Here is a 25,750-nt window from a genome sequence, read left to right as displayed (position 1 = left end):
ATATCTCTGTGTATTTCCTCGTTATCATTTGATATAGGCTTGCCCTTCATTTGGCCCTTGATTTGGGCCCCTCGTTTTTTCCCTTGTGGAGTCTGTTTACCTGATTTATGAATCTTATTCAATGATTGAATCTTTACAGGTTGTCTTTTAGTAATTTGATTATCTGCTACGCCTGGATTTTTAAGCCTCTTTTGAGGTGGTTGGGTGGGGGAGTCATTATCGATAGAGACAATGTCATCAGAGTCGAGATGGACACATCCATTAGACTGGACTACCTTTAAGGTACCCTGGCCTGGTTGAAGAGATTCATCTAGGGGTGCGTTTTCTGAGCTCCCCCAAGAAGATCCTGCTTCAATGGATTCCTCAACAGATGATATCTGTTTGTCGAGGACCCCCACCGCCCGCGTCAGATAATTCAATAACGTTTGTTGTGAATCAAACCCTGCCTTAGCAACTTGTAGACGTTTTGGGGTTGGTAATTTCCTTTTACCCATTATGCTGTATAAATCTGTAGTTGTGATGCATTCATGTTTTCCATTACCCTGTCTAGCTTAGTTTACGCTTGGTATAGCAGGGTTTGGTAATTTTACCAAAGACATTGCTTACATATTGACTACTACGTTTTTTTCTCTTCTACATTCAAGGTATACAGAAAGGAAAGTGGTAGCCCTCCAGAATGTGTTGCATCCTTTTTATTTTCATTGGACACATAGACAATACTAATGTTGCATGTTTGACATGGGTTCCAAGAGGTTAGTCACCCACTGTGCTGCTGGCAAGTAAGCGGAGCGGTTAAAGAGGTAGTTAGAAAGTAAACCTTGTCCTGTCACCAACCCAACAAAGCAGTTTTACAGCTCACAATTTATTGTCTCCTGCTCATTCTTTCCACACCACCGTTAATTATTCCAATGCATTGCTAAGTCATATGCAGGAATTGGCTGGGATAAATTGACAGATACAATTGTGCAAATCGTCAGGAACGTTTTTTCCTCTTCTTTCCTTCTTTGAAACAACTAAAATGTGAGGCAGGGCTGCGTTTTAAGCTTTGAGAGAGGTGGTGGACCCCGGTTCCTTCTTTTGCTTTAAAGAAAAATAGGCAGAGAAAGTGAAAAATGTTTACAAATTCCATTTGATATCTTCTTTTTCATTGTATGTACTGCACTGCTTGCCAAGTTTTAAAAAAAATCAAGGGACACAGACTTCAACTAATTAACGCAAATTCAGAGGATTTGGCCTAATGGCTAGAAGTTCGACGTCGAAACTGGGGGCATATTATCAAGGGGGCGATAGTATTATCACCGCTTAGCGGCCGAAAACGGCCGCTAAAGCGGAGAAAATTGCCTACCACCCTATTAGCAAGCTGTCGCTAACAGCAGTTAGCGACAGCTTGTAGGCGATAGCGAGCGGTTTGGGGCCCGCTTTGCATGTCAGCGATATTTATCGCTAATGACATGCAAAGTGGGCGTACCCAACCTGTTAGCGACTGAAAGTAGTCGCTAACATCGCTATCGCCTATTACCAACACCTGCTCAGACCAGTTCTTAGACATTATATTCAATGGGAGGTGGATATAATGGCTAAGACCTTGTTAGCGATAATGCGTGAATATCGCTGTATTCTCAGCAATATTCACGGATTTTGCCGCTATCGCCGGGAATTTTATCGCTTTTGAGATAAATGTTGCTAATAGCACGTTATCTCAGCGATAAAATCCCGTGATGCGCGGCGATCAAAAAATTGCCGCTAACCCTACTTAACGATGAATATTGCTATTTGTTGGTAATATGCCCCTGGGTTCGAATCTCAGCAGGGACACTTAACATCCTGTGATTCTGTCCAAATCACTTAATCTCCCCGTGCCTAGCACAAATGAATGTGCCCGTCTGTAAGGCGACTGGTGCTTATGCAAAGCGCTCTGATACCTTCGGGTCGAGTTTCCCCAATATATAAGTAAAACCAAAAATCATTGATTAATTGTGGTCTCAATCACTGGTAAGTTATCATAGACTACAGGAAGGGGTTGTTTACAGGGATTTCTTTTTTAAATAGAGCACACATTTTCCATATCAATCAATCAATCACGGCTGATCACCCAATAAGGTATTCAGGCACGCGCAGGCCCCAGAGGCTTATTCGAACAGCCAGGTCTTTAGGGCCTTTCCCAACAAGGAGGGTCAGCTGATCCAACTGACCTCAAAATGAGATCTGATTGACTGCCACCCCATCAACCACGAAGTGGTGGCAGCCATCTTGGGACTGTTCTTGACAGAGTCCTAAGAAAACACAGAAAAAAAATATATGAAGGCAGAGTAATCCTATAGGACCCAGGTGGGGTCCTATAGGGACTCCGCCTGGCGGAAAACACGTTTTTTGAAAATGTTACTGCAAATTTGCAGAGGATCCTTGAACCAGCAGTACAATTCAAAAAGTATAACAAGCACAGTTTCCTGGGCTTGAGTTATAGTTACCTTAAGGGCACAGGTTAGAGTTTCTTGAGATAAGTACAACTATAACTGCTGAATTTTATGGTTTTGTGTGTGTAATCTGAACCAAACTATAATGACCATGTATCCTTAGTTTTTTTAAGTGAATTTCCAAGTTTTTTATTATTTATATTCTAACTATAACATATATATGTATGTGTGTATATATATATATATATATATATATTTATTAAGCATGGGCGTAAAATCGTTCCGCTCGCGGATTTTGCGGATTTTCGGAAAATTCGCAATCCGCGAACTCTCGCGAACTTGCCGAAAATTCGTAAAATCCGTGCGAAGCGGATTTTTTGCTTGGTCGCACTTGCCAACTAGAATTCTATACAATTTCGCGAGAGTAAACACTTGCGAACACGTAGATGCGGCGGGCAGCGACAATCTCGCAATTGCGAGATTGCAAAATTTGCAATTTCGCACAAGAAATCCACCAGCAGGCAGTTTAAACCTTGAAAATTATGATTTTTATCAGAATAACTCCTCAGGTTGACATTTGCCTGCACTTTCTCTTTTCAAGGAGTCCATTTTGGGGGGGGGGGGGAAGGAAGTGCCCCACAGTCTCCAACTTCCTGTTTCTGACCAGCAGGCTCCTCCCAGTGCTTTCTTCATGTGCTGGTCACTTTGATTTGGATCTTGACCTGGAAGGGTTACTTTTTGTGGATGCTGCTGGATATTTGGATTTTTGCAAAACTGAAAGCACTCAGCAGGTGCAAAAGTTCAATCTTATCATTAGTAACCTTTCCCTGTAGTGCTTCCTGAGGGGCCCCTTCAGAGTTCATTTGCATACTTGCAACTATTCTATGACCCTGCTCTGACCCTCACAGCAGGCTCAGAGAATAGCTACAAGTATACAACAAAGGTCCTGCTAAAAAAATTACACTGCAACAGAAAGCAATTACAGACAAAACTGAAAGCACTCAGCAGGTGCAAAAGTTCAATCTTATCATTAGTAACCATTCCCTGTAGTGCTTCTTGAGGGGCCCCTTCAGAGTTCAGTTGCCTACTTGCAACTATTCTATGAGTTAGACCCTGCTCTGACCCTCACAGCAGGCTCAGAGAATAGCTACAAGTAGGCCACAAAGGTCCTGTGAAAAAAAAATTGCACTGCAACAGAAAGCAAATTACAGATAAGGAAGCAGGTGCCAGCCAGACTGGAAGTTTAAATTCAGTGACACATTAATCAACCCCAAATTAATTCATGTCAGTTGAAGCAGGGCAGGTGTGCTTGCTTTTTTTCACCCCCATAATCTACAGTGATAAACCAACCAGAGGGTGGCAGTGATGTACCAGAGGGTGGCATGGGTGTTCCAGAGGGTGGCAGTGGTGAAACAGAGGGTGCTGTGAACCTGTGATGATGAACCAGACGTAGAAACAACATAGTCACGGCCGTTGCGAGCCGACAAGTAAGTTCGCAATTGCGAACCGGTACACAACCCTCGCGAACTGGCAGAAACCCTTGCGAACACACAAAAAAAAATAATCCGCAAATTCGCGAGAGTTCGCGGATTTTGCTGATTGCAAATCCGTAAATACGCAAGTTCGCGGATTGCCAATTCGCAAAATCCTCCCATGCTTAATATTTATATATATATATATATTATATATATATATATATATATATATATATATATATATATATATATATATATATATATATCGCTCAAGCTTTTCAGGGCTCCAAAGAAAAGATGCAGCACTCAAGGAGGGGTACGAAATCACGGAAGGATTTATTAAGCGGGAAAAATGCACAGATGCGTTTCGGCGTGAGCCTTCGTCAGTGTGTCGATCGTAACTTACAAACAGCATGTTAATAAAGTTTCCATATAATCAATGACAGCGACATAGGACTAGACCCTTGAACATCACTATTGGCGCCATCTTGGAGTGTTGTTATGTTCCACATTATACCACATGCGAAGATCGATTTAACATTTGTCAATTATCTTCGTGTTCGTGTTAAAAGGGTATATTATACATAAGCATGTCACAAGATTAAGACGTAAAATAAAGCTGTGGATCGGCTAGTGTCCTATGTACAAGCTGTCTCATTATGACTATTGTATTTACTATTTACTGAAAATGACACCACAATTCATCAAAATTCATCAAGGATTAATCAAAAATTAATCAAGATGTCCACCAAAACATGGTGAGATCTCAATTCATCAAAGATCAATGTTAATCAGTTCAAAATTCAAAATTTGCAAAATTTGCAAAATTTACAAGATGCAAAACTCAGATGAAACACAAGGCAAAGCCGTATAAGACTTGGCTAAATTCATATCAAACAAACAGAATTTCTATGAAACAGTGGAAGGAAGGATTACCCAATTAAACATTAGAGACTGTAGATACTCTACAGCCAACAGTGGAATGGTGAGGGAATGCTTTTGAAAGGTCACTATTTCATCATTAGAAGACGTCATTCCCAGAAAGTGATCAAGTTGTTAAAATGTCACTTTCCTAGATGAAATGCCATTTCCTCTCCACTGTTGAGTCCTCTTGGGTATTTGGTAGAGAGATCTATAATATACCTTGATTCCAACCTGCGAAGTCTTCTCAGACGATCGCCTCCTCTTACATTGGGTGGGACAATGTCCAACCCAAAGAATTGGAGTTTGTTGCGATCCTTTCCGTGCTCTTCAGCAAAATGCCGGGCAACCGGATAGGCGGAATCCACCTTGTCGATTGCCCGAAGATGTTCCAATATTCTTAGTTTGAGTTCCTTAATTGTACTGCCGATGTAGCGGAGGCCACATGGGCAGTAAACTACAAACTGGGAACTGCAGGTTATAAATTTCCTAATGGGCAATGTTCTCCCCGTGTCGGATATGGTATAAGAGAGCACTCTTCTACTACCGACACAGGCTTTACAGCGCTCACAGGGAAAGAATCCCATAATTTGTTTCAAGGTATTACTTTTGGGTATGGGTTTCTCCAGATGACTGGAGACCATCATTTCACCCAATGATCTTGCTCTGCTAAATGTTAATAGAGGGTGAGCAGGTAAATCCTCCTTCAATATTGTTAGACCTGTCAGCCTTAGGGTGGTCTCCCCTACATTTTTGCCCTTTTTGCCTCCCATTTTTATCCTATATTTTGTTGGACTTAGGACTCTGGGCGCCTCACCACTGCTAAACAGTGCTGAGGTGCAGGTGCTCTCCCTTAAAACCTTGTGAGGCTGGCATATGAGCCACAAGCCACTGCTACCGCAGTAAGGCTTAATCCCCCATTGGCTAACATTGGGAACCTCCCCTTATGGACTAACTTCTGACAGGGACCTAATAAGTCTATCATGTTTGGTCTTGTTGGACTCGGGGCGGGGAACCCTTTCCAATGATATATAGGGTTTGGGCATTACTACGCTAGGGATCCCACTTTTATAAAGGGGACTTTTTCCTGCCTACACTTAGATTAGGCTGCAGACTCCCCCCTCCCCTCTGCATACTGATAGCCTGCCTGGGTTGGGAGGTGGGAGTGGTGATTCACACCTTCTTCCCTGGGATGAGCTGTGATGGGCTGCCCACTGTAGCCTTAATGGCCTGTCTCTCGTCACTGTGACAGCTAGGTCAGGGAAGGCAGGGAACATACCAGAACTCCCTGGACTCTTCCAGAAGCCCCTGCCCCCCAGACCCTTCCAGAGACTTCCACCACTTTCTAGCCTAGACTAAAAAGATATATAAGGGAGGGTCCTGGCCTCACATTCTTGTTACACTGCTGGACCTGGAAGAATCCCTGCTGGAGTGAGGACTGCTGCGCAAGAGGATTGCCACTGGGAAGGAGGCTGATTGCTCCAAGGAACTGCTGCCCCACAACCTGCTGAGCTGCCCTACTGTCTGCTGATCCTGCCCTGCATGGGAGACTGCAACATCACCACCAGAGTGTCTCCACAACATCCCAAAGGAACTACTCTTCTTTGAACCACATTTTAAAGAGTCTTCAACCGTTTAAAGATTGCCTTTTTGGGACTGCACCCTTTTTAAGCTAAACGAAACTACCTGTCCTTGGACCACAGCGTTTTAAAGACTGCCCTTTGGAACAGCAACAACACTCTCAAGATTTGCCCTGCAACGCTGTGCCTGCCCTCAACACTGCTGGCCCCGTGGTCCTCCCGAGGGCTCTGTGATTGCCTCTGCTTCTGGCGCAAGCCGACTGAAACTGGCCCTGAGGTCACCGCCACTGGGACCGGAGTGCGCTGTGTAGCGCTGAGAAGCGAAGCGCTGTGTGGCAGCAGGCTCCGTCGTTGCCCTGGACTTGGAGGCACTGTTAAGCGCTGTGCTAAAGGAGCACTGTGTGGTTGTGACCCCTACCTGTGCAGCGCCTGCTGAGCCCGAGGCCCCAGGAGGAGAGGAGCCTCGCACTCGCACCCGCAACCACCACCCCAGGTAACGCCTCAGTGCAACCAGGCCGCTGCGAGGGGGCGGGGTGCGGGTTGGCCAGGTACCTGGAGTGTGAGCTTTGTGCTTGGCTGGGAACCGTCCTTCACTGACTGGCCTACGGGGGCATAATTACTTGGTCATTGACACTGGGGCATTTTTTAGCATTACCAGCAGCGCCTGGGCAGCCGCACTTCCTACGTTGGGAGCATCATTTCTATGAGAGGCACACTTATTACGCTACAAGGGAACTTTGGCCTAAGTACCTTCCCCCAGCGAATTTTGACCATAAGAACCTACCTCAAGTGAACCCTTGCCATCCAAGGACACTGTGAGAAAGACATTACCAGCAGGAGCCCTTGGCGCACCTGAGCTTTTGGTGATTTGATCAGGCCTTGGAACTGGATTCATTCTTATTGATTATTGATCTTGCTTGGAAACTGGAATCCTTTTTTTATTGATCTTGCCTGGAGCTGGATTTACCTGCTTTTGGTTCTCGCATACCTTTTAGATAAAGAAATTCTTATTCTTATACAAAACTGGTGTGGTGTTCCTTTTGTGAGTGTTTTTACTGTGTCATCGCCATTGTGTGTTGCACAAATACTTTACACATTGCCTCTGAAGTTACGCCTTTGCTGCTCTGCGCCAAGCTACCAGGTCGGAAGCGGTGGTCCCTACTTGGACTAGGGTGCATAACCCTGCCAACTAGAGACCCCGGTTCTAACAAATATGCTGTCAGTTTGTAATATATGCCAGTTCTTATGTAGCATTGCTCTTAGGTCGTTGGCACCTGACGAGTAGGGAGTAATCAATCTGAACTTCCCTTTGTTAGCGGCAACTCTTTTCTCTCGACCACCACCTTTGTTTTGGTAGTCAATAATGTTGCCCTTTGTATCCTTCTTACTTTCTTCAATGTTCTATTTAGAACTTCCTCTCCATAGCCTCTAACAGAGAAGCGTGCCAAACACTCTGAGGCAGCCGCCTCAAAGTCTGAATCCCTTGAACAGTTCCTTCGGAGCCTAAGCAATTCTCCGTAAGGAATGCTCTTTATAAGCTGGGGGGGATGGCTACTGCTGGCAAAGAGTGTTAAATTGCCAGCAGGTTCTTTCCTATACAGAGAAGTATGCAGATGGTCCCCCTCCACAAACACCCTCAGATCCAAGTACTCCGCTGCCACCGGACTAATTGAACCTGAGAAATGCAGGTTTAGGTCATTGGTGTTAAGTACCTTGATGAATTCCTCTGCTGTGTTTGTTTCACCGTTCCAGACGATGAATAAATCGTCAATATAACGATGCCAGCATACAAACTCCCCTCTATCTTGTCCAACTGTACAGCTCCTGGGCACCTGCTCCTCCCACCAGCCAACGAATAAATTCGCATAACTGGGAGCGAAGCAGGTGCCCATCGCCGTACCAGACCTTTGGATGTACAATTGGTCCTCAAAAAGAAAGATATTATGAGTTAGACAAAATTCCGTGAATTCGACAATCATGTCATTGTGTTTAGCAAATCTCATCTGGCGCTGTTCTAGAGAATGTCTGACTGCCTGAAGGCCCTGTCCGTGCTCTATACACGTGTATAGGCTGGTCATATCCAGCACCATCAGCAGATACCTCGGGTTCCATGTTAGCTCCTGGATCTTTGTTAAGAAGTCCTTTGTGTCCTGTATATAGGATTTTAATTTTACCACCAAAGGAAACAGAGTGTTATCCACGAAGCGAGACATATTCTCTGTCAAACTGCCAAAGGATGAAATGATAGGGCGGCCTGGAGGACAGTCCATGTCTTTGTGTAGCTTAGGGAGGTGGTAGAAGGTAGGGATCATTGGATTGTTGTTCCTTAAAAAGAGATGCTCATTTTTCCCCAGCATCTGGAGGCTGTACCACTTCTGAATTAATATCTCATATTCTGTGATACTTTGTTGGTATAAAGCAGTTGTACATTGCATGTAATATTTTTCATCTGCTAGTTGCCTCAGTGCTTCCCCTCTGTATTGGTCTCTGCCCATTAAGACCACGTTCCCCCCATTGTCGGAGGGCTTGATCACGAGGGTTTTGTCATTCATCAGGTTTGTCAACGCCAGTCGCTGGCAATGAGTAATGTTGTTCCTTGCAGCTCGATGATCCGCTTTCCTGTACTGTATGAGGTCGTTTTTCATGGGCTCAGTGAATACATCCACGGCGTCCCATGGCGATTGTGGCACGAAAGTTGAAATAGGTTTAAATGTGCTTTCATCCCTCTCCTGCTCCACACCTTGTAAGATTGCTCTCTGTGCGATATTCAGATGACTAGTGTCATGTTCTTGTTTTAATCGCAAATCTTTGAGGGGGATGTATGACGTTACAACGCAGGCTATTACAACGCCTGCCTTTACAACGCGTTTTTACATCGCAATCCATTACAACGCATAGTGCTTTTGGGTGTTGGATAGTGAATAGTTTAATTTACTATTCCAACTCCAGTTCCCGTGGACACTAGGGAAGGTTATTGGATAGTAAATTAACCTATTCCCTATCCTAGAGCGCCCCCCGCGCAATGCGTTGTAATGGTTTGCGTTGTAATGACCGCGTTGTAATGGTAGTGCGTTGTAAAAGTTTCATTGTAAATGTTGTTTACCCTTCGAGGGCCTCAATTGCAGGAAGGTCCCTACTACTGAGGGTATCTGTCGCCGTCATCCTTGCGCCTTTCTTATTGCGATCTTTCAGATGGGGACGCAGTTTAAAATGTTTGTGAAGTTTCAACTTCCTGGTAAAGCGGAACAAGTCTATTCTGGTTTGCGTATACTCCAGATTGTTGGTGGGGCAGAATTTAAGGCCCAGACTTAATACTTCCATCTCAACGTCGGTCAATTGTTTATTGGTCAAATTAACCACTGTTAAATAAGCCGGATGGTAGGGGCCACAGTTCTCATTGTGTGTTATTGCTTCTTGTTCGTTTTTCGATTGGACCAGCGGGAGGTTCTTGCACTGCCTCTGCCTCCTCTTACCGCCACCTGCCCTCCTCGTCCTCCTTGTCCTCCTGACCCCTCTGCATCTGCATCTGGTGGTTTGTTCTTCCCGCCGCGCAGCCATGACTTCGAATTCCTCCTGAAAAGGGGTTCTTTTGGGTCAAGCACCTTGTACAGTGTCGGCTATGTTTTGTCTTCCCGAGCTGCCGGAATCTTGTTGTTCATCTCCAGATTCATTTTCGGTAACTTCGGACTCCAAGGTGACAGTCTCTGTTTCCGGTGTTGTACTAGCACCGAAGCTAGCCCCGGTCCCATTTTGAAGAGCCTTGCGTGGAGCATCATATTTCTTTGCGTATGTAAGTACGCGGCCTGTGAGGTAGTCATTGGCATCGCGCTCATATTTCTCTTGTTTACGCATTCGGATTTTTTGCTCGTATTTAATGAGCCTGGTCTTCATCTGATCCCTCGCCTGTGATATCAATGCTCTTTGTCCCGGATCAGTTTCCTTCTCCAACTCTTCGTCTATTGTTTTAATTTCGATCAACGCCTTCTCTCTGTCACTCCAGGCGTATTTGACCAGAATCTTCAGGGTGCCCTCACAGTAGGATGCTGTGTGCTCGAACCAATCCGTTAGAAGTTGGGGATCTGGATGTTCATAGGAGGGTACTGTGTGGACCCTTAAGCCTCTTGGAACCCTCTGTTCTTCCACGTAGTTGGTAAGACTCGTGGCTTCCCACCATTTATGCACTTCGCGCTCATGGAGCCTTTCCAGCTTCATGAGCGTTTCTTTCAGCTTGTTACTTTGAGGTGCTGGCATCAGCATTGTTGTTGTCTCTGAGAGCGTTTCTCGCCGTTTGAACATGTCTTTGGCTGCAGTGTTCCGTTCAGTGTCTGAGAACATGCTGTTTGTTAAAATTGTTGCTCTGCTTTCGTTCCGGCAACCTTGTAGTGTGTTCTCCCCACTTCCGTGTGAACGTCCCCTCCTTTGTCGGTCTACCGCTCTCATCCGCTACAGTTTTACATATATATGTAATTGAGGAGGCTCACCGTCTCCTGTCAGGGGCCCCAGAAACTCCAGCGCTTTCCTCACGGTTCAGTCTTCTCCGGATTATTTGGATCTTTGCCCCAGCGGTTGCGGCGGTGCGCAGCGTGACTCCTCATGGAAAACGCTCGTCTCCCACGTTAAGCTGCTCACTCTCAACCGGGGGCTGCTGGCGGCTCGTGGGAAGCCGCGTTACATCGCGCTCGAGCTTTTCAGGGCTCCAAAGAAAAGATGCAGCACTCAAGGAGGGGTACGAAATCACGGAAGGATTTATTAAGTGGGAAAAACGCACAGACGCGTTTCGGCGTGAGCCTTCGTCAGTGTGTCGATCATAACTTACAAACAGCAGGTTAATAAAGTTTCCATATAATCAATGACAGCGACATAGGACTAGACCCTTGAACATCATTATGGGCGCCATCTTGGAGTGTTGTTATGTTCCACATTATACCACATGCGAAGATCGATTTAACATTTGTCAATTATCTTCGTGTTCGTGTTAAAAGGGTATATTATACATAAGCATGTCACAAGATTAATATATATATATATATACATACTACCTACTGGCAGTAACCAGTGGTAGTTATAGTTACAATGTAGTTTCCATAGGAAGAGCATTTTTTGTTTTGCGGATATCTTTGGGGCCACTTGATGAATCTGCACGAAACCACCGAACCACTGAACAGAATTACATTAGATTTGGCAGAAAGCAAGATAATGGTCCTGAAAGCGTGCTTTATGTGAAATCTGGGATACCATCACCACCCTCTCTCCATTGATGTTGCCTTCATTAACAAAACAAGGCTCAGTCCCTCTTCAAACCCTGATAGTCCCACTGCAACATCCAACAGCTACAAGATAATACATCAAACCCGCACCAACAAACTCGGTGGATCATCTTTAAGGAAACCATCGATGCATCACCACCAGCACCGACCGCAAACCTCTAATGGAACAACTCAACTTCCAATTACAGACCAATGCAAATACTACAATTAAAGGCACCCAGGTATACAGGCCCTAGGGACCCCAACTGGCTTTCTGCCACAACACTTCCAACCTCATCGCCCCTAACCATCAACCTCGACCCCTATGTCCTACCTTCGACCTCAATTTCCAACTTGGTCCAAACACACCATTGTTCACTTCACCATCTCTGGCACTCAGCACTCCATCACCAAGCATCACAGCTCCTCCCACAAGAGCTGGGGTAAGGTACCAGAGACACATTGGAATCAGGCCTTCAGCTCCATCCAAACCAAAGCTTCATCAAACCTAGAGCAGGCTGTCCATAACTTCTCCGATTGGATCACCAAATGTGCTGACAGTCATCCTGATGAAACCAGAAAATCCATAGTAATAAGCCATGTCTTAACATTTCTGCTATTGCTTTAACACATAGCTATAGTTTTAATTTCTAAATGTTAAAATGTTTTACATTTGAGTTTAAATATTGTGCCTAATTCTCTGATATCTATAGCATAGCATGAGAAAAGAGCACAAATTAATTAAAGTAAAATATAAAATGGATTAAATAACAAAAGATGTAGCATAACAACCACAAAATACTCTGATAAAAATGAGGCTAACACCTAGAAAATACTACGTTTACAGTAAAAGGCATTTCTGTTACATAACAGCAACATTCCATACTCACCTTCACACTAATTCAGTGCTGATAGTATATTACAATTGTCCCCTACTGCCTTCATTTACAAATCTATTTGAAGTTCTACATATTAAAAAGGTGCATATGTAGCATTACTTAACAGTGCAAATTTTAGATTGTGATAAAAAAATGAATTTGCACTAGTAAATGGATTTATCCCCACACATTTTTGTACGAGTGGGGCACATACATCTCAAAGGACCAGGTTGTGGGTGTTCCAGCTTGGCGACTGTCAGCATTCCACTATCCTGCATCTAGAGGTCATTCACAAATGCCCTTTACAAACCTGTCTTTTTATCAGCTTAAGCCAATAATCCCATCTACACTTATCATACTCAGTTTTACTTCCCCTTTTAGTCCAGGTTTCTGCTCTATGTCCCTGATGCATTACCGTCTTTGTAGTTCCATCTGCCTTCAAACCTTTCCTAGATAACGTTGCGGTGGTGAATTTCTGTTCACTGGATTTATTCCTAGATCTTATTGGTACTCTGGTCTCTTTATATTTGTATTCTGGACCCTTCTCTATATTTTTGCTGATCCATACTCCATTCCAGGTTTTCCTATTCCGTCTTCTGTCTCCTGCTTCCCCTGGTCTTCCCTTCTCCAGGTCCCAGTTCAGCCCTCCCTTCATTAGTGGTTCCCTGATTCCCTGTAACTGGTTAAGTCCTTGTCCCTGGGCAGGGTGCAGTGTCTGTGAAAGGCAGGACATGTACTGGTGTGTGTGACATGTCCTGATCGTGAAATACTGCCAATTTAGTTTTTCACTATTTAAAGACTATCTGGCCCATAGGATAGAATGGGAGATACTCTGTAATATCGTACAAGTATAACTTCCCATTGGGACAAGATAGAGAAATAAAGTTTTGGCTCTCTGAATTCAGACTTTAGTAACACATCTTTTAGTAAAGGTGGTTTTTAAATTTTATGTCTGAAAATTCCACTTTTAGAAAGTAGTAATTTTTTTGTTTAACCATTATGTGTGCCTCTCCCTGTTTGTTAATTGACTGTTTGGTTTTGGAGTAACAGGGGCTGGGGATGTGCATTCACTGTAGACAGGCACTGGGGGGTTAAGGTGTGCCTGGCCCGTGCTGAATGACTCAGAGCTGAGCTGCATTTGGAGTAGTGGTAGGAGTTATCCTTGCACCCAAATAGGGCCTGTCTCCCTTGCACTATTCTGTCTCCACCCGTGTAGTCATACTTCAGCAGTGAGGACAGAACTGGTTTGGACTGGGCCCAGAGATTCTTGCAGAAAGGGATCAAATACAAAATGGGATATCAGTAGTAGACCTTAAACCACAGAACTTTTCATTACTTCTGAACTCAAGAGGAACCTTTGCCGAGGAGAAGAGCTGAAGAGCTGTGAGGAGGAGTACTGGCCCTTTGCTGTGTGGGGTTGGCCTGGAGTTACTGTTTCTGCCTACAAAGGACAGAGTCTGGAACTTTGCTGTGAACCTGCTTGAAGGTGAATCTCCAAGGGCCTGTGTGTGCTAGCCTCCTGTTCTGAAGTCTCAGGGACACAAAGACTTCACTCCCAGCTTCCCTGAACTCTACTGCTGAGAGTTATGACCTGTCAAGAGGTGCCTATTCCAGTTCTGGGCATCTGGAGGTTTTCCCTGCTGTTGGGAGCTTGAAGAAACCTGAAGCACTGAGAAATTCAATGCATCACCTTTCTTGTGGGTGTTTTTTCCTGATGTAGCACCACCGTGCGAAAAGAATCTCCACGCACTGTCCCACCACTGCAGAGACAATGCAGCACCTGTCACGGCTGCAAGAACCCACACATTGTGGGATAATGGCTGAAAAACCGACATAGCGCCACTTACAGCTGCTGCATCAAGCGCCAACACATCCCGGATTTCCATGCATCCCACCTGTGCGGCAAGTTTTCCTGCTGCATCACCCGCAGACCAGAACCATCTTGGAGTCGACGCATCACTTCCTCCTGCAGTCCGTATTAGATTCAACTCTTCTCCTGGTTGCAGCAGAACTGTTGCATTGCCTCCAGAGGACTCAGGAACTGATGCATCTTTTTGTTTCTCGACGCTTCCCTTCTCTGCGGCGATTTTGCCTTGTGAATTGTGATGCACCTACAGGTACTTTGTGTAGAATCATGCATCCATAGTTTTCTACGGACCAAGTTAATTGAAGCCTTTGAAAAGTCATATTCTTATTACATGTGTGTTGGATTTTCGTCATTTTGGTCTTGTTGAGTTTAGATAAAGATAATTTATTTTCCCTAAACTGGTGTGGTGTCTATTTGTGGTGTTATTACTGTATTACTGTGTGTTTTGAGTACAAAGACTTTGCAAATTGCCTTTGAGATAAGTCTGTCTACTCGTGCGAAGCTACCCATGAGGTGAGCAGGGGTTAGCTAAAGTGTTTATCCCCCTTACCCTGAGTAGAAACAAGGGTCCCTATTTGGACAAAAGAATATACCATTGCCAACTAGAGACCCCCATTTCTAACACCTCCTATCTGCACTCTTCTTTATCTACCCTGTTTTTATACAGACTCCTTGCCTTGAGTTCTGTGTTCCTGTTGTCTAATTATTGCTGTCTTGCCTTGTTTGAGTAGAGATCTTTCCTAGCCTTATTTCCAGTACTTCAGTCCTATTTCAGATTCTTCTGTCTTGCATTTTTATCCTGATTTCATTGCCTCCAGGGGATCCAGTTAGATTTCAAGGCTTGTGCATTTAGCACAGAGAGCCACCCAGTGCACTTTCTCTATTGGAGCTGCAGGATATCTCCCAGAGCTCAGTGAGATTAACTTTCTCCTAGCTTTTGTATAAGATCTTTTCCCTTCACAGAGATCATTTTCGAGGAGCAGACAAACTATCATTTATGATAGTTTCTCTATTGTTGCCCTCATTTATATTCCTGTTGTTTGGACTTCCTCTTCCCTATTCACTGCCTGTTTAAACCTGCTTCAGTCTCCTGATTCTGTCCTGCTTTCTTCAGGTACTCTCTTGTTTCTATTCCCTTCAGAGACCACACACAAAACCAGTATCCAATCTTGTCTCAGTCGCACCCAGCTAGTCCACTGACGGATCACCCTGCTAGTTCCTTCACAGATACACCTGCAAACAATTGTGAATATTAATAAATCTGCAGATTTGTGGTTACTTTCAAACTTTTAACACAAAGACCCTGATGTAGAGTTTGATGGACGGCTTACTCTGTCAAAGCGGCGTAGAACATCATGCTGCTTGTAATAAGGTGGATGGGATATCCGGCACGTTTGTGAAGGAGTAATCTGCCTGACAAACTCTAAATCAGGCCAATCGTTTTCAAAACTGAAAATGGCTACATGCTAGAGGGAGGGTGGAGAAGGGGTTTATCCAAGGGGCTAAATATTTCTCTTCATGGTGAAACAAACAAAGAAGTAAGGGCAAATTTACAGATTTTGTTACATTCATACAACAGGAAAAAAAAACACTAACTGCATTTATGAATGAGTTGATATTCAATCAGGTGAGTTGCTGGTCAAAGCAATTATATTTGTAAACTGCTGTAAACTATGGGATATCTAGTTACTTGTAAATCTGATCAGAGACACCAGCCATTAGAGAGAACACGTGAACTAAAGAGGAGTCTTCAGGTTCTTCTAAATATTTCTCCAAATATGTCTGTTTCTCTAAAACAAGATCAATTGACCAATCATTCTCTTTCAATAGCAGGAATGAGCTGAAATCTCACTGCTTTTCTTTTGACCCAGGTGGCTGCTCGGTAAACAGGGCTTTATTTCAGTGGCACCACATCCTTCGATGATTGCTTTCTAGATCATCACAAGAACATAAAACCTTGCACAGCTCTCAATAGGAATCCAGTGAAATCTGTGAGTGGTTGGGTTGAAATGCTCCTAATGTATCAGTCTGTTGACCTTTCTAGCAGAAGATTATTTTTCTGAATGCAACACAATAACATATGACTAAAACATATTTATAAAGTTCATATTCACACGTATATACCTTTGCATTGAATAACATATGTTTAATGTTACAGGACTGAATGAAACTAATTGTATCAATGTCAGGAGGAAGAAAGACTGGATTAAACTGCTGGTAATGAAATGTGTGACCATTAAGTCAAACGCAAATGCCAGCATTTTTTACTGAGCCACCAGACCCAGCAGTTCAATACCTATAGAATGCCCCAACAAAGACTGAGTAGCAGCAATCGAGCCGAGAAAATTTATAACACATACTCTAGAAGCCATCTTATCTTCAGTCATGAGGGGTTGCAGCTTATTCAGCAGAAGAAGCTACAGGTCTGTGACAGGGTATTGTATGTTCTTCCATGTGGTGTAGATTATTAAATATCTCCACCAGAGTCCTAACCTTCAGAGAGAGTTAAACTACTGTGGGACCAATTCACAGAACTAATATCAGATAACATCCTAAACTTACTACTTTTGATATTCACAGAAGGCATTTAGTAGTAGTAAAGTTAGGACTTCTAACTTTACTACTACTACTAAACTGAGACAAAATCCTAACTTTACGACTTTCGGTATTCACAAAAGGCATTTAGAAGTAGTAAAGTTAGGAGTCCTAACTTTACTACTATTAAATACCTTCTGTGAATTCCAAAAGTAGTATGTTTAGTATTTTATCTCAGATTAGTTCTGTGAATCGGCCTCTTTATTACCACCTATCTGAGCTCATTTTATTTATCATCAATCCTAAAGGCATCAAGCAACAAATCCAGTCTTACTGGAGTTTAGGGCCAGTCATATCTCCTGCAGCCAAATATGAATTTCATCAAAAACACTAGAGATGGACAGTAACCAATTTGGGGAGCGCTAGCTGCACATCTTAAGAAGAGATGTGGAATCCTATTGTCAGTATTATGGTTGTTTTATCACCATTTTGTCCATAGTGATGAGCAAGTGAATCTCAGCAATACGTTTATAAATAGCAGGCCTGATGGACTCAGTGAGGGCTTTTTATGCAAAGGGCTAATGCTAGACTGCTTCCTAAAGTATTAGTTAACAATTTTAGGGATGACCAGAGTCATTGTTGCAACCATTTCTATGAGCAGCAGGGGTTACCTGGACACTTAGTAAAGCTCAGCCCTTTAATAGAAATCTCAATTTTTATGGAAGTGATTGTAGTCTGTGGAACTGTTTGAACCTAGACTACGAAAAGGTGTATGTAGAAAGAGTTTTTAATGGTGCCTCACGGGGCTTTTTGTCACTATGTGATCACTCTTGAATAATCACCATTTTTCCAACAAAGACATTTTGAATCTCTTGCCGACAACTCAAAAAATCAGCAATGTTTTTTATTGACTTTTAGGATCTTAAATGGCTGCGGTACAGGCATTGGCATCTTTAACCATTGATTTAAAGGAATGGAATGTGTGCAAGACATGCTCCATTTATAGGACAGCGCTGAGCTGGGCTTTTTATTCCCTTTATTCCCTTTGTGAATCCTTTTTTTAGAATGATTGGCTTTCTTTCAGGCTAAAACCAATGTAATTTGTGCTAAGATGTCACCCATCCTTTCAGAAAGGTGGTATATAAATCTACCTACCCATCTACCTGGGAATGGGACTGTGATTTAAGGAACTTTAATAACAGCAGTTCAATTGCTTGATGAGAGTGATTTCTCATATAATGTTTTAAAATTGTGTACCTCCATGGCTTATTTCTTTTTCCCTCATAACCCAGCTGGTACAAGTAATGTAATGTAAGCCAGTATTTATACCGCGCAACTGTCACTCCAAGGAGCATCTAGGCACCTATACTGACCAGGAAGATCTAAGACACTGGTCAGACTGCTTTCAAGGTCCAGCCATGGGCGTTCACACTAGTGCTCTGGTGCAGGTATCAGGGAGATTAAAGATCCAGGTTTTCGGAACTCTGCTTCTCGTTCCATGGCACGCAGATGAGGGGGGAGTTTATTCCATGCCTTTGACCCTGGCACAGGCAAGGATTTACCACCTCTCGAACTGAGTCTGAAGGCAGGAACAGACAACAGGTTAGCATTGGAGGACCTCAAGGCACGCAAAGGATGGTACCGTGAGAACCTCCTTTGAATGTACTTTGGTCCCCGACAGTGGAAGGCTCTAAAAGTAATTAGGAGGATCTTAAAAAGGACCCGTTTAATTACTGGTAGCCAGTGCAGGGTATTTAATGCGGCAGATGCAGAGGATTTCTTTGGCCATTTCAGCACCAGCCTGGCCGCTGCACGTTGCACCATCTGCAACCTGTACGTGACCGCCTTATTAGTTCCCGCATATAGGCTGTTGCAATAGTCAAGTCTCGAGGTTACTAGAGCGACTGCTACCATTTTCCTAGCTGACAAAGAAAATAGGTCAAAGAATTTTCTTAGTCCCTTGATGACATTAAAGCAGGTGCCTGCTACCGCTAATGCCTGTTGTTTGAACGACAAGTGCATGCTAAAAGGCTGGAAAACTGGGCATTAAAAGGGCAACTTGTCTGTGGTAAGGAGACCAACTAGGGTATAACTAGCGTGACGCTTGTGTGCTGACAGGCGTTTTCAGGTCTCTCCTCTAAAATCGCGATAGCGCTTTTTAAATTACCTTTTTTGTGTATTTGTTTTAAATTTGTTTAATTGTATACCCTGGTTTTAAATCGCCCTATACTTGCACTATAATCGGTCATTCACCGCCTTTGGCGGGTCCCCGACCTCGCGTCCCGTGTAGAGCGGCCATTTTGGGGGTAGAAGTGGACGCCTGGCGGCGCCATTTTTGGTAGCGGGCTAGCTGTCACCAGGACAGGCTAGACCTGCATTTAAGGCGGGCATTTCAGCGAAGTTCCCTGGTCAGATAACTAGCACGACGCTTATGTACTGACAGGCGTTTTCAGGTCTCTCCTCTTTTAAATTACCTTTTTTGTGTATTTGTTTTAAATTTGTTTAATTGTATACCCTGGTTTTAAATCGCCCTATACTTGCACTATAATCGGTCATTCACCGCCTTGTGCGGATCCCCGACCTTGCGTCCCGTGTAGAGCGGCCATTTTGGGGTAGAAGTGGACGCCTGGCGGCGCCATTTTTGGTAGCGGGCTAGCTGTCACCAGGACTGGCTAGACCTGCATTTAAGGCGGGCATTTCAGCAAAGTTCCCTGGTCAGATAACTAGCACGACGCTTGTGTGCTGACAGGCGTTTTCAGGTCTCTCCTCTAAAATCGCGATAGCGCTTTTTAAATTACCTTTTTTGTGTATTTGTTTTAAATTTGTTTAATTGTATACCCTGGTTTTAAATCGCCCTATACTTGCACTATAAACGGTCATTCACCGCCTTTGGCGGGTCCCCGACCTCGCGTCCCGTGTAGAGCGGCCATTTTGGGGGTAGAAGTGGACGCCTGGTGGCGCCATTTTTGGTAGCGGGCTAGCTGTCACCAGGACAGGCTAGACCTGCATTTAAAGCGGCCCTGCAGACGCGCAGCATTTGTGCCGTAGTAACGCTGGAGTCACGCCAGAGTCCAGCCCGTCTGCGCCTGTCCGTGCTAAGGACGGGATAATGGACGGGATTAATGGGGAATTATGTAGTTCAGAGGTAGATTTACAGGCAGGCTATAACTATACTATTCAAGATTTGCGTGCCTTTAAGCCATCTCGGCTACCTTGTCATTTCTCCTGCCCTCCTGAGGCATTCCTAAACTCTCCCTGTTGTGGCTGTTTTCAGAGCCGGGGCAGGCTGCTGTTTGGCGACCGCATCAGACCTCCCCTCCCTGCTCGCCTTCCGTGTACCACCAGTTCTATGAAGGAAAGTGGTTTTCTCATCAATGCTAGATCTTTGGTGAGAAACAATATTTCCTTCTATGATTTTGTATCAGCAAGAAAGCCCACTTGGGTGTTTGTAATGGAAACCTGGGCTTCGGACCATTCCGGTCAGGATCTGGTGGTTGCTACACCAGAAGGATATGCGCTGGCTAGGTTGGATAGAGTTGGGCGGAGAGGAGGTGGACTGGGAATTTTTTATAAGACTTCCCATTCCTGTCGCATCTTGGAATTGTCTGGTCCTTCTGACCTCTTTCAAGCCCTTCACTTTTCAATTGGTCTCCCCAGGGCTACCCCTTTTGTGGGGGTACTGATCTATGGGCCCCCAGGTCCTTGGACTGATTTTAGCCAGTCCCTGCTCAACATCTTGGAACCTTATTTTGGTTGTGCCCAATTAACGGTCCTGGGGGACCTAAACTTCCATTTGGATAATGCTATCTCCAGAGATTCTTCCATCCTTCTGGACTCGTTATCAGCCTATGGTCTACAGCAGTTGGTCAAACTTCCCACTCATCAGGCGGGTCACATCTTGGACGGAGTCTTCTCGAACGATCCCGGCCTATGGACAGGTCCTCCTATTCCACTGAGCTGGTCGGACCATTTGGCTGTCCCTTTGGAACGTCAGGATGTTTCTCATAACCTTAAGTGGATAGGCCCTAGTAAATTGGTACCTAGAAGAGACTTTAGGAAGGTCACCAATGCCTCCCTGGCCCCTCTGATCCGGATATCTGCCATTAATTCAGCCAAGGATGTTAACACTGCCACTGCTGAACTGACGAGTGCTGTCACAACAGCATTAGACGTGCTGGCCCCTGTAACTCTGTGTTACTCTGCCCGGCAGAGACCTTCTGCTCCGTGGTTTTCGGAGCCTCTTAGACTCCTGAGGCGGGGCTGCAGGAGGCAGGAAAGGCTTTGGCGGATGAGATGGAATCCCTTAGAGAGGGAGAAACATAAAGCTCCCCTCAAGGAATACAAGGCGGAGGTTATTAGGGTGAAACAAGAGTATTTCGCCCATCTCACGACTACTCTTACCTCCCCGAGAGATCTTTTTAAGATAGTTGATTCCCCCTGTACATTGCAGATGCCGGACCCTACGGTATGTTCACAAGTCCTCTGTGATAAAATCGCAGGATTTTTTCATACGAAGATTGCTGACATTCAATTGGCCCTTGATACACAAAGGGCCTCAATACTCCCTCCCTCTCCTGGTGTTGTTTTTTTCCCCCCTTGAAACGATTGCCCCCGCCACCACTGTGAGTCTATCTAGGTTTCCCCCACTCTCTCTTCAGGATCTTGACTTGCTTTTAAGCAAGCTGAGGTCAGGGTCTCCTTTAGATCCTTGTCCTCTTAAAGTTCTGAAGGATTGCGGAGATACCCTATTGCCCCCGCTCTTAGACATCATGAACAGAGCAATGAGGGATGGTATCTTTCCCGATCAATGGAAGAGTGCTGTGGTTAAGCCCCTCCTTAAGAAGCCCACATTAGACCCTGATGTGCTCAAGAACTTCCGCCCTATCTCCCTGCTCCCTGCCCCTGCCAAGATGCTGGAGTCCCATCTAAATAAGCATCTGACGGAGTTCTTGGACAACTCGGGACAGTTAGATCAGTCCCAACACGGTTTCAGGAGGGCTCACAGCACGGAGACGGCCCTGACGACTGTGCTTGATGACATCCGCACTGAAGTCGACCAAGGCCATACCTCCCTGCTGATTCTTTTAGATCTGACAGCCGCCTTTGATACCCTGTCTCCATCTGTTCTAACATCTCGTTTGAGGGAGATAGGGGTAGATGGCGTGGCCTTGAGCCTATTGGCTTCTTTTCTGAATCAGAGGGAGCAAAGGGTTAAGCTAGGAGACTTTCTATCCCCTCCCACTCCTGTGCAATGTGGGGTCCCCCAAGGGTCGGCTTTAAGTCCGACCCTGTTTAACATCTATGTGGCCCCACTTGCTAGGTTGGTAAGATCCTATGGGATGGAGATAGTCTCCTATGCTGATGACACACAGATCTTGGTGTCCCTCCCCCGTTCGGTGCACGCTCCCATTCATAACTTTAGAAGTTGTATGGAGGCGGTTGCTGAGTGGATGATTAACAACTCACTCAAACTGAATGAGGAGAAGACCGAAGTTCTGGTCTTTGGTGGCAATGTTAACATCTGGATGGCCGAATGGTGGCCTCCCTCGCTGGGAATCTGCCCCACTCCTACCGACTCTGCCAAAAACTTGGGAGTAATTATGGACCTTGATCTCTCAATGGCACAGCAGGTCAACAGAACGATAGCTACCTGTTGGGGCATTATTAAGATACTTCGCAAAATCAAGCATTACTTGTCTCCGCTGGCTCGTAAGCAGGTCGTCGTTGCATTGGTGGCCTCGCGACTTGATTATTGTAATGCTCTTTAAGCGGGGGTTAACAAAGGTCTTTTGCGGCGCCTCCAGACAGTACAGAACGCGGCGGCCAAATTTGTGCTGGATGCTCCTCGACTATCCTCCGCCACGGCGGCCAGGAAAACCTTACATTGGCTCCCTATTGAGTCTAGAATTGTCTTTAAGACACTCTGCATGACCTATGGGGCACTTACTGGTAAGGGGGCTGAGGGCGTGAGGAAATTGCTACATCCATACGTCCCGGAGAGAGCTCTCCGATCATCAACCAAGAGTTTGTTGGTGGTTCCCCGTGTCCGCAGAACCAAATGGGGTGGGAGGGCGTTTTCAGCAGTAGCCCCCAAACTTTGGAATAGCCTGCCGCTTGGAATTAAAACCCAGCCGTCAGTCCTGACCTTTCGGAAAGCCCTGAAAACATGGTTATTCTCCAAGGCATACCTGTAATGCTTGTTATCTGGCATTTGCTGATCGTTTTCCTAGGCGCCTTGATGCCTCCGGGCTTAGTTGCGCATTATAAGACCCTTTCCATTTCCATTTCCATTTCCATTTCCATATGCCCCATGGATGTTTTCATGGATGGGTGTGTTAATCCACTTCTTATCCCTCTCTGTTTCTAAGGAACCCAGGAAATATGAAATATCGTGTCTAATTTAGAGATCTGCCCACAATGTAAAATTTCCCATAGTAAATATTTGCTGACTGGTGCTCATTAGGGAGGTTATTACCAACGAAGTGACCATATCTATAAAGAAAGAGTGGTATACTCTACTACTACTATTCTTACTATAGGGCAAGAATGGAGGGGCATCCACTTCCTTACTAAGAAAATAAGCAGCTGAGTGAGCTAGTTTACCCCTCTCTCTTTCCAGCATTCTCCTGACGATCATCGCATACTCCTGCTAAGTATCACACTTGCACATTCCTAGCAGTGCCTTTGAGATGGAGAAGTGAGCCTACAGCAAAATATCTCCATGTTTCTTTTTGAATGAGACCCACCATGTGGCAATACAGTATATACCCTAAGAACGATAAAGACACAGGCCCAAAAGTCACTGGTAAACTTAAAAAACACTAAACAAGAATGTACTGTAAGCAATAAGTTTACTAGAGTCAAATAGATATCACAACATATATTCATCCACCTTGAAGCCAAAGTCTGGCTATAACAGTTATGTGAGAAATATTATGTTTTATGCTATATTTCTTGCAGCATTACTGTGATACATTGATGTTATTATACACTGACATAAAGTTCTGAAGGAATGCAGATGTTTAGCTATTCAATTAACACTGTGCTTTAAAATGAGCAAAGCAATGATTATTAATAAATGGAGTTGTCATACATAATTTGTGATATGAACAAGCCACGTATACAAGAAATATAGGCTAGTATTTTAGTGGCTTACTTAGATCTGTTGACCGCAATACTGTATACTATAGACCATTTATGCTTAAGCTGAACTGGCAGCTCATGTTATGGAATAGTTTATGCATGAGTAGAATTCTGTCAATACATAACATCTACATACAGCAAATGTTGCCTATCGTTATATTGACCATGATGGGGCATTGCCAATGTTGACTATGTTTTATAGTGTTCGGTACATTTTATAATGACATTGTAAAGTAAAGTGGGAAATGGTATGTAACCTTATGCTCTCCGCCTATTAATACAAAATACATTTGTTCCCATAAAATCTGTTTCTTGGCCCTTAAATGTTACAATGCACCTTTGTGATATACAAAGCACCAGTGCTAGCTAATACAGACAAAATCAGTTTGGATGAAAAACAGACCAAACACTACTGTATGAAATGAGGAACCATTTTGTTTCAGGAGATTATAAAGTGGAATTGAGCAAGCCATAAACTTTCACACACGTCACCACATTAGAAATATGCACACAATGCGTTTCACATACTTTTTTTGAAATAGCTTAATAGCTGTAAACTTCTGTTAGACAGTTAAATCATACGTTTTCTTTGACATTTTACCACCATGCACCAAATCATAATAAACAAATATGAAATAAAAGGCACATATGCAAAATACACACAAGTTTGGAAATGTAGGTAAAATATTTCATGCATTATGAATTTAAAGTATAAAGTTGGGACATCATATAAAATGTTCTGCACAAAGACCTAAGAAAGGTTGATTCAACATTACTTTAGGAATAGCACATCATCTAATATCTCACTAGCTCCTTGTACTGATTTACCAGACAAAAAACTACAACAAAGATGTCTACATATTGCATATAACATTTATCCCAGTTCACAACCTATATCATTTGCTATTCACAATTAGGTATTATATTAGAACTGCCCCCTTTTCAAACATTTAAATCTTTATTGTAAATACCCTGTATGGCATATACTGACTTCTGGTCTTTAAACCGTTTTTGACAGTGAGCCTTTTTAATGTTAAACTGTTAACAAGAATTATCATTGAAAATAGCCCACACTAATATTACATTTGATTGGTGAAAGATGTTGGAACACTTTGAGCATAACCGGTCTGATTGTAGGGTTGCTGAGAGTATCCACTCATTTGACCTAGGTTTGGCTGTTGGCTTATTTCTTCCTGTTGGTTGTACCCACCAGGTGGGCCATAGGTATCTTGACTAAGCCCTCCTTGGTTATATGATTGATTGTAGCCGCTGGGTTGTTTTTCCATGGTTTCTTGAGGGTATCTCTGTCCAGAAGAATGCCATCCAGTTTCCTTGAAAACAAACCAAATATTTCCAGCCCAGAGGATAAAATTCAAGAATCCGAAGACCTATTAAAAAAGAACCAAAAAGGTTAGCATATTGTCTAATATCACATAGAAATATATTTGTGATACATTTGTTATCAACTTTAAAAATATATTCCTTTACTTTGATGCAAACATTTAGATTAATTTTTATCAAGTAAGTTATTTTCATAGAATTTTGAATTACATTATGGCTGGACATACCCATGTGCACAAGTCTGATCATTCGCTCTCCCTCAAGTTCTGATAACCCCTCCTTACCAATATCAAAAGCCCATGGGTCCACTGTGACTTAAACATATCTCTTCATCTCCAAAGAGATTCAGG

General features: G+C 43.9%; 1 protein-coding gene across 2 annotated transcripts in view; it reads right to left on the bottom strand.

Annotated features, from left to right (window-relative positions):
• Positions 1 to 23,750: 23,750 nt before the first annotated feature.
• The window catches only part of SYNPR (synaptoporin), a 734,696-nt gene continuing 732,696 nt past the window's right edge, over positions 23,751 to 25,750 (bottom strand). For both annotated transcript variants that reach the window (XM_078661539.1, XM_078661540.1), the window contains one exon: positions 23,751 to 25,447. In XM_078661539.1, the coding sequence (XP_078517665.1) occupies positions 25,139 to 25,447 (309 nt within the window). In that variant the 3' untranslated portion in view covers positions 23,751 to 25,138. The remainder of the gene's footprint in view (positions 25,448 to 25,750) is intronic.

The sequence above is a fragment of the Lissotriton helveticus genome, chromosome 9 (assembly GCF_964261635.1).
Source record: "Lissotriton helveticus chromosome 9, aLisHel1.1, whole genome shotgun sequence".
NCBI lineage: Eukaryota > Metazoa > Chordata > Amphibia > Caudata > Salamandridae > Lissotriton > Lissotriton helveticus.
The sequence above is the reverse complement of the archived record's forward strand: the minus strand, read 5'-3'. Positions and strand labels throughout refer to the sequence as shown.